The 14,497-nt window shown below is 41.8% G+C and overlaps 1 protein-coding gene across 1 annotated transcript in view; it reads right to left on the reverse strand.

Annotated features, from left to right (window-relative positions):
* Positions 1-9,062: 9,062 nt before the first annotated feature.
* Positions 9,063-14,497, reverse strand: part of DRD3 (dopamine receptor D3) — a 38,588-nt gene continuing 33,153 nt past the window's right edge. Inside the window, exons 7-9 of the mRNA XM_032406138.1 lie at positions 13,769-13,846; positions 10,653-10,998; positions 9,063-9,489 (exon numbers count right to left, since the gene is read on the reverse strand). Coding sequence (XP_032262029.1) covers positions 9,293-9,489; positions 10,653-10,998; positions 13,769-13,846 — 621 coding nt within the window. The 3' untranslated portion in view covers positions 9,063-9,292. The remainder of the gene's footprint in view (positions 9,490-10,652; positions 10,999-13,768; positions 13,847-14,497) is intronic.

Genomic DNA, 14,497 nt, shown 5'->3' on the forward strand with positions numbered 1-14,497 from the left:
TTTGTTTTCTTATTATTGAATTATAAAAGTTATTTGTATATTCTGTTATACTTTTTTTTTTTTTTTAAGTAAGCTCTATGCCTCATCATGGGGCTTGAATTCACGACTCTGAGATCAAGAGTTGCATGCCCTACTGACTGAGCCAGCTAGGCAGCCCCTGTGTATTCCAGATGCAGTCCTTTATCAGATTGTGTTTTGCAAATATTTTACAAGCCAGTCTTATTGTTTCTAAATGATGTCTTTTGACATGCAAAGTTTTGAGTTTTCATAAGATCTAATTTATCTTTTCTTTCTTTTTTTATGGTGCTTGTAGTGTCATATCTAAGAAATCTTTGCCTATGTTAAGGTCTCAAAGATTTTCACTTATATTTTCTTTTAAAAGTTTTATTGTTTAGCTCTTATATTTAATTCTATGATCCATTTTGTGTTAATTTGGGGGTATGGCATGAGGTGGGGCCTAAATTTGTGTGTTTGCATATGAATATCTAATTGTCCTAGCACCATTTATTTAAAAGACTGTCCTTTCCTCAATAGATTGCCTTTGTTGAAAATCAATTGACCATAGATATAAGGTTTTGTTTCTAGACTTTCAGGTCTGTTCCATTGATCTATATATCTATCCTATGCCAATACCATACTGTTGATAACTGTAGCTTTATAGTAAATTTTGAAATTGGGAAGTAAACATCCTCCAACTTTGTTCTTCTTTTAAAAACTTATTTTGGCTCTTCTGGATTGTTTGCATTTCCATATAAATTTCACAGTCTGCTTATAAGTTTCTGGGGGTGAGGGGGGAAGGACTGTTGGACTTTTGGGAAGGATTGCATTGCATATACAGATCAATTTCAACAGATTTACCATCTTAACAATATTGAGTCTTCTGATCAGAGAACATGGAACCTCTAGGTCCTGTTCTTTTTTTATTTTTTTTAAAGTTAAGAAAAATTATTAAGGCAAAATTCATATAACAAAAGTAACCATTTTAAAGTGAGCAATTCAGTGTCATTTAGTACTTCTATCTATTGTGAGACCACTATCTCTATCTAGTTCCAAATATTTTCATCACCCCCAAAGAAATTGTATATCCATTAAGCAGTTACTCCCCACACCCTCCTCTCCCACCCTTGGAAACCACCAATTTACTTTTATCTCTATGGATATAACTATTCTAGATATTTCATATAAATGAAATCATACAATATGTGACATTTTGTGTCTGGCTCCTTCCACTTAGCACAATGTTTTTGAGGTTCGTACACATTGTAGCATGTATCAGTACTTCATTCCTTTTTATGGCCAAATAATATTCCATTGTATGGATATACCGCCATTTGTTTATGCATTCGTGTGTAGATGGCCACTTGGATTCTTTCCAAACTTTTGGCTATTGTGAATAGTGCTGCTATGACTATTTCTATGCAAGTGTTTTTTGTTTGTTTGTTTGTTTTGAACCTTGTTTACAATTATTGGAGATATACACCTAGGGGTGGAATTGCTGGATCATGAAGTAATGCTAGATTTAACTTTTTGAGGTAAAGATCTTTGTCCTTTTTTTTAAAAGATTTTTTCTTTATTTGTCAGAGAAAGAGGGAGAGACAGAGAGCGAGAGAAAGAGAGCAAAGGAGGAGGAGCGGAGGAGTGGCAGGAAGAAGGAGAGGGAGAAGCAGACTCCCCACTGAGCAGGGAGCCCGATGCAAGACCCGATCCCAGGCCCCTGGGATCATACCTGGGCTGAAGGCAGACGCTTAATCAAGGCACCCCAAGAGCCACCCAGACACCCCAAGATCCTTGTGTAGTAGGGGATGAAAACCCCATTAAGCTTTTTTTTTTTTTTTTTTTTTTTTAAGATTTTATTTATTTGACAGAGAGAGACACAGCTGAGAGAGTGAACACAAGCAGGGGGAGTGGGAGAGGGAGAAGCAGGCTTCCTGCGGAGCAGGGAGCCCGATGTGGGGCCTGATCCCAGGACCCCGGGATCATGACCCGAGCCGAAGGCAGATGCTTAACAACTGAGCCATCCAAGTGCCCCCCCATTAAGCTTTAAGTTATGGCTTTCACCTAGTCATTTGGAGCTCCTTGTGCCAGGAGACCAACAGATAAGTGATGGAGCCTCCTGGCAAGGATAATTGAATCCTGATAATCAGGAGAGGTTAAGGATGTTGTGACATAATGGGGACAAAGAAGAATACATTTGGTGCTGGATGATCCACTGAAGTGTCTGTTTGTATTCCTTTGTTTAATTTTACCACTACATGGATAAGTGTAGCAGCCACGGCCTGAGGAGGTCACCATATACCTCAGGGTCACTCCATCAGATATGGCCCTAAACCAGGAGAGTGCTAATCAGTAGTGAGAAGAATCTAGAATAGATGACAGAAGAAGGCAATGATGAGAATTATTTTGGCATTGAGACCAGTTGCTTTGACAGAAATTATAGTCCATCCCACTCAACTTCCATAGGAAGAGAGACCAACTAGATTCCTGATGAAGCTGTTCTAGAATTTATTAGATAAGGAAAGTGGACCCAAATGGCATACAGTGCATGCTGCAGTGTGCACCCAGATCCCCCTTTCAGAATTGAGGAATTCGTTCCCCCCTAATTGCCAGGAGAGTTGACGGTGAAAGCTTTCAACTGCACAGAGCTTCCTTGCCTAAGGCACATCTCCTTCCTGGGGAATAGTCCACCTCCAGTTACTGGCTGGGGCCATAAAAGGCCCTGCCCCATGAGAAATCCCAGTGAGATTGTCTGTGTTCCTTTTGTGACTACATCACAGTTCAACTCCTCCCTCTGCTAAATCCTACTTCCTTCACATACAGGTGTCGATCCCTGAGGCATATCCCATTAAATTTATCCATTCAGCATGCAGATCTCCTTCTTAGGGTTTCAATATGGGCCCTATGAGTCTGTGTAATTTGTTGGGTCATTAAAAATTGAATATTCCAGTCATGCAGAAATGAGTCCATGGCACTCTGAACTGGTTAAACAAACAACATTTGGAAGATTATATTCTATCTGGGGCCTCGTATTTTAACAGAAACACTAACATGGCTATATCCAGAAGAAATCAACAAAGATGGAGAGTGTAAGACAATGTTACTTGGAGTAGAGAAAGAGGAATTGAGACTTTGGCAAACTGTCTAAATCCCACAAAGGTTGTCATTGGGGATATGGAATAGAAGTTTCTATGCTGGAGGAGAGAATAGGGGGCACGAAGGTAGATTTTATAAGAAGGCAGATTTTGGCTAAAAGGAGGGAGGAATTTTCTAAAGGATAACCTGTTACATGTCTTGGGAAGAAGTGATCCAGCTTTTTAATACAGCTGGATGATGATCATGGGTCAGGGATATTAGAGAGAATTTCTGCAATGACTTGGAGACTGGGATAAAATCCCTTCTAGCTTTCAAATCCCATGATTTTAGGTTGTGATAAATTGCAAACTTTATGGAGTCTTATGGAATCTGCTCAAAACATAATGCAAGACTCCATTATGTAAGTTTTTCTTAAAGGCAAAACACCATCCTTCACCTTAGCCCATCCGGAGTGGTGCTACATGAAGTAGGAAAACTACATGATATTCCCTCAGCTTTCCTCAGCTCCAATGAGTTTGCTGTTGAGTTTCTTTTTCTGTTCTTTTCTTTCTTTTCTTTTTATTTTATTTTATTTTATTTTATTTATTTTTTAAGACAACTAAGGATGGTCTTTGAACAGTTTTGACTTTTATTAATAAGCATGCTTGTAGGTTTTTAGGGCTCAGAAGATAATTTGTGTCCTTCTAGAATTATTTTTAGCTTGTCTTATCATAGCTAGGAATTCAGACTTATCACTTTTATTGATAACAAAGTTGAGTGCCAGGAAGTTTGCACACTTGACTCAGGCCACTAAAAAGACTATATGCCAAGGCTGGAATCTGACCTCTTATGCTTCTGAATGACAGAACTTTTGTGCATTACCTCAAGTCATCCAAGTTCCAAGTCCTCTTGCCTTCCAAATTGCTTTCACCATATTTTATGGATTGATTTGTGTCCCCCCAAAAGATGTGTTGAAGTCCTAACCCCCAGAATCTGTAAATGTAAACCTATTTTTAAATAGAGTCTTTGCAGATGTACTGAAATTAAGATGAGGTCACATCAGATCAAAGCAGGTTTTAATTTGATGACTTATAAGAAGAGGGAAACTTGGACATACACACACACAGCGGGGGAATACCATGTGAAGATGGAGGAGAGATTGGAGTTATTCCGCCCCACTTAAGGGACACCAAAGATTGCTGGCAACCACCAGAAGCTAGAGAGAAGCAAAGAAAGATCTTCCCCTACAGCTTTCAGAGAGAGCATGGCCTTGCCAACACCTTGATTTTGGAACTGGAGCTTCCAGAACTATGAGAGAAGTCTCTATTTGTTAAGCCACACAGTTTGTGGCCATTTGATATGGCAGCCCTAGGAAATGAATGCAGTATATCCAGTGCACTTCTCCCAGGAAGGAAGAGATGGAGCAAGAGGAAAGGTGTTAGGCTCAGACATCATGAGGAACAAAGACGGAAAGTCTTGAGGAGTATGTGCATTCTGCTTCTCATTCCCTGGCCAGGAGAGGAACAGAGACCCCCAGGTCACCCTTAGCAAGCACGAGTCTGCCATCAGCCTGGCATCAGATCTTGCTATACTTGGGCACGTGGTTGGGGGAGCAGGGAAAGGGTGTGCTGTTAGGGACTAGCCATTTGCCTAACAACTTCACTACAAATCCAGCCAAGTATCCTGGGCACATGTAGGGAATAAAAGACAAGAGAAAAATCAGATTTCATGTGGGAGGCTGAACAGATTGTGCCTGATAACATGAGACAATTAGAGAATCAGCAAAGAGAAAGAAAGATGGGCTGTGAACCAGATAGGAATAAAAATAGCTGCTTAGGGGGGATGATGTTGGTGAGGATGATGATGATGATGATGATGATGATGATGATGATGATGAGACTATCAATGATAACAATCTCTCACATTTGTTAGAACTTTATATTTGGCAAAGCATTCTAATTCATGATGTTGTCTAATTTTTGGCTAGTGAGGAAGGCTACTGGGGTGGGTGGGGCAACAGGTCCTGGGACTTGTGCTTGGCACCGACGCCCAAGTTCTGCCTCTGTCAGTGTGTGCAACAGAGCCGAGCTGACGTTGGCATCACCCTCCACTGAGTCTCCGTGTCAGGAGGTAGTCATGGAAACTCACTCTCTTCCTAAGCTGATGAGGAGAGAATTAGGTAGAAAGGAGGAATCAAGTTAATTGCCTGTCATCCCCTCTCTGCTCTTTGTGTGTTGATTCAAATTAAGCTTTTTCAGTTTTCTGATGTCAGCAGATACCAAAGGATGAGAGCACAGGCCTGGGAGTCAGGACCTGCAGGAAACAGCCAATTGTGAGCAAATCCCTGAGCCTTTCTGCTTCTCTGTTTAGTTCTGACCCAAGCATTCAGGAAAACAAATCTCTTTGCCTGACCCTGCCACCCACCCACCCCACCCCTTGATTTCTGACCCAAACTCTCTGAACTGCTTTCATTTTAACCATCTCTGACTCTACATCCATTCAGCCAGCCATTCCTCCTCTTGCAGAGAAAAGAGCAAAGAATTCAAATTGAATTCTGCATTTATTGAAATTCACTGTAGCTCAGAGGGAAGTAAATAAGTCAGTTAAGTAAGTCATCTGTGATGTGTGTTGCCCACATGGAGGGAAATGGAGGAAAGATCTAGAGGTTTTCTGCAAGTGGTATCACCACTAGCTCAGTTGTCACCTGAACAGAGCTGGAGGAGGTCTCCAAAGATGAGGCCCTTTCCTTTCCCGTCCTATGGGCTCTTCTATACAGCCAGATGGAATTATTTGAGATTCCTTGCATGCTCCTTGCTTGTTCACATCTTCAGCTCTTCAAAGTTTTTCTCTGCCTGGAACACCCTTCCTACTTTTTAATTATGTCTTAACCCTGACAATACTTGTCTGGGAAGCCTTCTTAGGGCTGAATATAGGACTTCCAAAAACCATGAATTCCCTCTACTATAGACAAAAAGCAGGTCATCAGCGTACACACAAATGCGGCCTCCCCACTGTACTACAAGCTTTGGGGGCAGGGACCCTGTCTCCCTCGATGATGTTTCCCAGCACTAAGTACAATGCCTGGCACCTAGGAGATAGTAAATCAGTATTTATTGAATAAATGGTTGACTTAATAAATGGGCCATGAAAGGAATTTTAGAGGATGGTGTTCTGGAAGAAGGAAATATTTACTTATGATCTAGAGTTGAATGTTGGTTGTAATCTCTCTGGATTTCTGTGCTATTTGCATTTCACCCAAATACTATGGCCAGCTCTGAGGCTTCTTTAGACCCCAGAACAGGTTTGCCCCGAGAACTCTGCCCTGCTTCATTCAGGCCAATGTCTCTCCTGGAAGTTTTGGCCATGCTGCTCTGAAAGCAGCAAACTCTGAGGTTAAGTGCTGGCTCATGGTGGGAACTACAGAGGCAGAAGGGGTAGAATGAAGAATCCCAGGATGGAGAGGCTGAAGAGAGTGTTTGGAATTCCTCTAGAAGGCTCTTCCTGGATCAGAAGAAAATTCTGGGAAGGGGATGTTGTCTCAGATTAGGAATAAGAGGCCACTGGGCTAGGGGAAAAGATGCCTCTCAGTTTAAAGATGAAGGTGACAGGATGACTTTCTCCTTGTATCTATCTGGAGTTTATAGTTTTTATAGAAGAGTTCAGTATATTGGCATGCTCGTCTGTCAGGAGCGAACGGGGACAATAGTTCTGGACTTCGGTTTCCTTTTATATAGATAAAGGAGAGAGTAGAACCAAATGCTCTCTAAGGTCTGTTGCCTGATTTTATACAAACAGATTACGAATTTGCTGTGTGACTGTTTTAGAAGTTGAACTTGGCAGGAGAGTGAGAGCAGTGTGTTGGGCTGGCTGCTTCAGGGGCCAGTTTAGGGGCAGAGGTGGCTCAGGTAGGCTGAGGCTCTTCCAGGGACCCTGGGTCCATTTTTTTTCCCTCCATCTTTTTCTCCCACCCCTTTCCCTCTCTGGTGGAAGGCAGTGTGTCATGGTGCTTGGTTGGATGGGCTTGCCAATCAGGTAGATGTACACTCGAGTCCCAGCTCTGTCACTTACTGTGTATGACCTGGGCCAAATTTCTTGACCTCCCTTAGCCTGTTTCCTCACCTCCAAAAACTGAGTTTATCTTTTTAAGGTCATCCTAAGGTTTTAATGGCTTGGTGGAAAGGAAGGATACACCATATTTGCCATCCTTCTTCCTCATAAATATATTAATACTGACGCTATGTTTTTATTTTTAATTTTTTTTTAAGATTTTATTTATTTGACAGAGACACAGTGAGAGAGGGAACACAAGCAGGGGGAGTGGGAGACAGAGAAGCAGGCTTCCTGCGGAGCAGGGAGGCCGATGCGGGGCTCAATCCCAGGACCCTGGGACCATGACCTGAGCCGAAGGCAGACGTTTAATGACTGAGCCACCCAGGCGCCCTGTTTTTATTTTTAGAACTCTCATTTTGACATGGAATTTTATTAATTTTAACCCACTGTCCTATTTGTTTTCTGTTTATTTTGCATGGAAAAACCTAGGGATCATGTCCTCTTACTTCTTCAGATATGTAACAGTCTGAGTCCCCAGTTCTGCTTGCCACATAAACTTCTTGAGCTAGATGGCACGAGGTACAAGAACTAGTGGGCACACAGAATTTTCCCACTAGACTTACAATATGAATACTATTTTAGGCAATAACATTTTAAAAATGCTGGCATTAAAAGCATTCAGGAGTAACAGGTGACTAAGTTGCTGGGGGTATATATTTGCTTCTTATACACTTAAGGGTTAGAGGAATAAAGATGGGGCAAAGAAGCCTTGGATTCTTTGTTAAACTCTTGTGCACTTAAAAATTTTACCAGCATTACAGTGGGCATCTGTCACATCTATGCACTAACAGCCCTTCACAGTAAATTTACTGAAGTTCAGGATGATAACACTTCATAAATTATCCATAAATTGTATCTGGATTCTCTAGTCAATGAGAAATAGCTTCTGTACGTAAAAAGGGAAGTAGTGAGACTATTCAAGTTCCTTCTAAATGCAATTTGAATGACATCGACACATTATTCTATTATGTCTTTCATTTCAGTTGTTGAGGTGGTCCTGTTCAGGCTCTGCACTAGGCCTTTATGAAGACTGTCCATGTGATGTCTTTGGACAGCTACTCTGCCTGGTGCCCCCAGTTCTGAGGTCCTCTGACAGTCTAGGGGAGTCCTACCACCCTTACATGTAAATGAACAAACACAGGAGCTGTCTTCTTCATTGTCATCGATCCAGAGCCTGGGAGGTGACTGGCACTTTGTAGACATTAAAAACTTAATGGGGTTTAGGGTCTGAGAGTATTGGGTCTCTGTTAAGCAGGAGATGAAGATGCCTTGGTAGGAAAACCCTATGGCATTATGAAAAGCATATTGAAGGCATGTTATGAACCATATGGTTTAAACTGATACTACAAGTGGGAGCCACCATTCCTTTTTCCCTTAACATCCTCATCCTGAATTACTCTGGAGTTGAGTCTCCGAGAATAATGGGAATGGAGTCAGAGGGCCTTCTTAGTGAGAACTACAGTGCAGGGGTAGCAAGATTTGAAAGAAAGCCTGGGTCCCAATGTGGGACAATGTTTCGCTCAGGGTGAGGAATTTCCCTCACCAATGGCAGCCAGATTCTACAGAGAGGTAGAAGCACTGGCCGTGCCCTTATAATTCAGCATACAGTGAACAAAAGGAATGACCAAAAGGGCATGGGCCCACAACAGTACAAGGTCAGCCTGACAGTTTAATTAGAGGCTTGACAGAAGAGAGTGCGGTTATTCTGCAAGATGGTTTACTGGCTGAGATTTCAAGGACCCCTGGTGAGTTGACAATTATGAGATCTGTTCATTTTTTCTTCACTGTGATGAATCATGCCTCTGATGACAATTTTGTGTGTGTGTAGAGTCATGTTTTATCAGCTTCTTTCTGAATTATTGCTTGTCACTCGGGGACCTCCCAACCACTTGGAGATTGCCAGGATGAAGTCAGATTTTAGCTGGGGAGGTAGAACATTCTGTTTAGGAGGAAGCAGTTGGTTATACCTGCTACTCAGGGAGGTCCTGGCTTCACGAGTCTTCTTCCTACCCCACGCCAGAGAACATAGCACAGTCTTTCTGAGCAGACCCTGGCCAGTGGCCCAATGGCCTGGCGGCTAAGGGTGGGCACAGGGAGCACGCTCTCCTCTCCTTCAGCAAGACAGGATCTTGAGGAAGGCTTTACGGAACTCGACATTGAAGGTGGTATAGATCACAGGGTTGAGGGCACTGTTCACGTAGCCCAGCCACGTGGTGGCACTGTAAAGCTCTGGGGACACGTGGCAGGCTCGGCAGTGGGTATTGAGAACGTGGGTCAAAAAGAAGGGCAGCCAGCAGACAATAAAGGCCCCTGGGTTGCAAAGGAAGAGAGAAACTGGGTCAGGGGTATGCTTACTCCTTTTGTTATAACATGAAAATGACTCATGTTTGTTTGCTTTGTGCCAGCCACCATGCTGGAATTTTACAGACCCATTTAATTTTTACACCAACCCTATGAAGTAGATGTGATGAGCCACTTCTTTTTTCTTTTTCTTTTTCTTTTTTTTTTTGGATGAGAAAGTTACATACTTACATCTTTGATTCATCTCAGGCCTTTGTTCCTAAATCAATTTTCTAGTTTGATATTTAGGTAGCTCTTTACTAGTCTTTTCTACTTCTCAGTTCAGTTCAAATATTTATTTAATGTCTAGCCGTGTGAGACATGATCCTAGGCACCGATAGGGAAGAAGACCTTAAAGACCTGGCAGTTCCTGCTGTTGAGATTACATCCAGATGTTCTCATAAAGTCCCTGAGGTATGAGAAAGTGAGGTTTGTCAGTGGCAGTGAACAGGATGAATTGCCCTCAGTAACTCTATATGCTATGTGTGACATCAATTTTTTTCTTTACTCAAATAAATTTTTTATTTTTTCTACTATAAAAATTAACCCTGATTTTGTACATCATGGAAAACTTGGTAAATATAGAGAAGTAGAAAGAAGAAAAATAACCACCCACCACTCAAAGACAATCACTTTTGACATCTTGGTGAATTAATTTTCATGTTTTTCTTTCTCTGTATTTGAAATAATCTAGATGTTATCACACCATATGACAGCAGTTTTTTGCATCCCTATTTTTTCACTTAATATTTTAGAATAAATAAGCCTTTATTAAATATCCAATATGTGCCAGACACTTTTGTTGAATTACTATCTTATTTATTATTTGATTTATCCATTATAATCTCACGTGATAGACAACAAACACAATGGATAAACACAGTTCAATTAGGTCACTTGCTCAATTTTGTATTTCATATTTTCAGCCCAGATCTGTTGAATTTTCCCCAGAGTTAACATTGATATGCAAACTCTTCTCAATTGTATCGCAAACATTTATAAATATTACCGTTATTGGATTTCCATTTCTGACAAATGTGGTTCCTTAGTGCCCTCTGCCAGCTCCACCAAACTCAACCTAACCCAACCAAATTCAACCCAACTCAAACCAACTCAACATGACCCAAACTCACCAAGCACAATGGCCAGCATCTGGGTTGCCTTCTTCTCCCGAAGTGGCACTCCACGAGGCTGCAAGGGCCCCAGCTTTAGAGATGTCGACAACCTGCCATTACTGAGTTTTCGAACCTCCAAGCTGAGCTTGGGTGCCATGGTGGGGCTGAGGGAGTTCCGAGTCCTCCCCTCCCTTTTCAACTCTCCTCCGGCTTCTTGGAAGCCTGATCGCCCCGAGGCAGTATCTTGGCAGATGCTGTAGTAGCGCTTCAGCTCCATGTGTGCCTGGCTAGGGGAGAGTGGCTGCAGGTGGGACAAGAGAGGGTCCTGACATTCCTGGGGATACTGTTTATCTTCTGAATGTTCCTGAAAAGGAAAGAGCATGCAAAGAAGTTAGAGGAAATCATCATTTTGTGAAACCTACTGAGGGCACATCTGAGAGTAGTGGGATCATGAAAAGTTAAGGTACATAAAATCTGCTTCTGACTTCACAACTAAAAAACACCTACCAGATATAGAACATTTGAGAATCACAGTAGTCCCTTGAGGAGGGTTGTATGGACTATAGCCTGGCCTTTTTGAGTTAGAATGAGCTGGATATACAGAGGAACATGTGAAACGACGCTACTAAGATGTAAAGCACAAAATCTGGAATGTGGGAAACTCTGTAAGACAAATGACTCAGGTTTTTTCAACAAATAAATCACAACAACAACAACAATCCCATTTACCAGTTGCAAAGTATGGGTCTTATTTGAATTTTGATTCAAATAAACCAACTATGAGAAACTTACAAGACAATTGGGATAATGTGAACACTGATTGGATATTTAATGATATTAGGGAGTTATTTATTTGCTTAGGGTGATGTATTGCAGTTATACATTTTATAAAGAATCTTCCTTAGAGAGTCTTACAGAAATATTTTTGCTGAAATGTTATGATGTTTGGGATTTGCTTCATAAGAATCCAATGGGCATGGGTGAGTGTAGGTGGGGAGTGCAGATGAAATGAAGTAAGATCGGCCATGAGTTAATTGCATGAGTTAATTGGCCATGGGTTAATTGTCTTTCTACTTTTTTATTTTTGAAAATTTCCATAATAAAAAGTAGAGAGAAAGAAAGAAAGAAAGAAAGAAAGAAAGAAATAAAGAAAGGAAGGAAGGAAGGAAGAGAAAGAAAACCCAGGATTTTCACCTCAGCTTTCCTACTTATTTAGATGTATCCTTGGGCAAGTTAATTAAATGTCTTTGAGCCCCATTTGTAAAACAGAAAAGAAGTTGGGAAAAAATAGGTTTAGGATGAGTAGACCCTGAGAGTATGTGGACGTTTCTGGTATTTGGTGGGGATGTGTGTGTGTTCAACATCTGAACTTCTTTCCATGTTTGAAGAATCGGACAATGGAAAGTGTCAATCTCGAGTAGCAGGGCAGGACCCCTTAACTCCCATTACTGAAAGCCATGAAAGCCACATATTCACTCTCCGCACATCCCCACCAGTCATCTAGAGCTCTGGCACATAAACCAAGCCCAGCCCATTAGAGATTTGCACCTAAGACCTTGAACTGGAGCTGGTGAAGCAGGGAGACTTCAGAATTTGTCTAGCAGTGATGGCAGGCAGTGTCCAGTGTCCCAGGTCTTCCAACCTGATTCTTCCTTAGGCATGAATAGCATCGTCTGAAGTTATTCTCCAGCCTTCTTATTGAGTCTGAGCTACTTGGTATCCTTCCAGTAAATTCCTTTGTCTATATGTTAGTGTCAGCAACCAAGAATGCTCCCTACTCTCGCCTTAGTTCCAGGAATCACAGGGCTAGTGCACTGTACACACTCCGACACACTGCTGAATGAATCAGTGCAATGGACCTTTAAAACGATAGAGTGTTTTAAAAACTGTGCTCCACAGAGGTATTCACAGGGATTCCAGTATAATTTAAAAAATTTTGGTTTTCATTTTGATGGGGTTTTTAAATAATTAATATAAGCATATTGTGTGAATGGCCATTTATAACCAAGATTATGATTGTGCTGGCATCTAGTAATCTTCTAAAAGTGATGATATTTAACATCAAATGCATTATTTCGGAAACTAAGGGACTGGGGACAAATTCTTGACTGTCCTTATGAAATCTCAGGTTTGAGAACATTGATCTAGCATAACTTGTCTCTGTTTTACAGATGTGGAAATTCAGTCCTAAAGAAGAAAAGTGATCCTTCCCAGATCATATATCAGTGAGTGTATTTTTCAGCTCTCTGCAGACCCTCATCACTACCTCCATGACTGGCATGAAGAAACTCCGGATTCGTCTGGGCCGGGCCGGCAGAGCCCTCCACTCCCAGAATGCAGGACAGACCGATTTCTCCAAACTCCTGGCAACGCCAGCCTCTTGCCTCCCTATTCTCTCTTTAGTAGTCTCTTCTTTTCTCCTTTTGGCCTTGGAGCCTCCTCACACCTTAGATCGGCTATAGGCAACTTGAAAATTCTTACCTATTAAAAGATTATTTACAGTGAGAATCTCTAACTGCCACACGAGGCCTGTCTAAAAAGTGGTTAATTAGCTGTACAGAGACGGCACAAAGCTCAGACCTTCATCATCATGAGTTCTTAAAATTTTATTCCTAATATTTACTTGGAGTTCAGGCAGAGGAATAGTGATCTTCTAACACCTCCATTCTTCACTCAGCTTGCTTGAGGAGGCAGGGCTGGCTTGAATTGAAAGGACAAGGATAAAGGTGACCATGAAATTGTCTTAGTTTTCCCCCATATGCAGTGGGAAATAGGACACTCGAAAGTCTCACATTAGCCTCTCTTCTCTGCTTTTCTTGGCTCTGCCCATGTGTGTTTCATTGACACCCTGTTCCCTCTAGGCAGGTGACTCTGGAGGGCATCCTCATACCATGTCCAAGGGTCACAGGCTCCAGTCATTGGGATCTAGCTCAATAGTGATATGCTTTCTGCATATCACTTGGTGATTCCTATTCTAAAGCTCAAATCAGGATCTCATATCTGTTATATACAAAAGATACTAGTAAGGGATTGGGGCCATTGTGTTTTGGGGTGGAAGTGGAAGCAAGTCAAGTCAGGGTGTTGAGAAAAGGTATCTTCTTTTTTCCCTCTAATCAAAGACATGGCTTACTTACCATTTGCCCCGTGGCATCTGATGGAAATCTGTCCCTTATTGGAAACTGCTGAATGGGGTGCAGCCTCAGACAGGAAGACTAGGGTGGGTAGAAGGAGAAATGGTTGTAGGTTAAGGTCTACGTGGATGAACCATATAGATGCCAATGTTTTGAATATCCTCAAGGTTTGTTCATATCCTCAGCTTCAGGTCCTTACCTCCTCTTTCACGGGAACAAATATTCTTGTTCTACCCAAACTGTGGGACTTCAACTTTGAGAGACTGACTCTCACTCAGGTCATTATAGGTTAATCTAGCCATCCAAATTAGACCTGCCTTCAAGATCAAATTCAGTTCTTACTCTGTCTGTGAAGCCTTTTCCTGAGCATATTGACCTCTTCTCTCATAGCCTCCTCGGCACTTCTATTTTGGTGCTTAATTGCCTTCATCTCATTTCGCAAACATCCCGGGGCTGTTAGTTAACTTTGGGTAGAGGGTTGCTTTATCTGCTTGTCTAGATTCTAAGCTCCATGAAGGCAGAGGCTGTATAATATTCCTGCTGTCCCTTCCCTAGAAGATTGCAAGCATGTACCAGACACTGGGATGAGCAGACTTTCCAGCCCAAGCAAAGGGAAGATCAGCGCTGAGGCAGCTCTCCTTTTCAGAGCATCAAAAAGCCCAATAACACACATCATCAGCTTTCCATTTCACAAGCTGGTCAGCACCTTGACACAGGGGCAGATCTACTAAG

The sequence above is a fragment of the Phoca vitulina genome, unplaced genomic scaffold, assembly GCF_004348235.1.
Source record: "Phoca vitulina isolate PV1807 unplaced genomic scaffold, GSC_HSeal_1.0 scaffold8, whole genome shotgun sequence".
Lineage (NCBI taxonomy): Eukaryota > Metazoa > Chordata > Mammalia > Carnivora > Phocidae > Phoca > Phoca vitulina.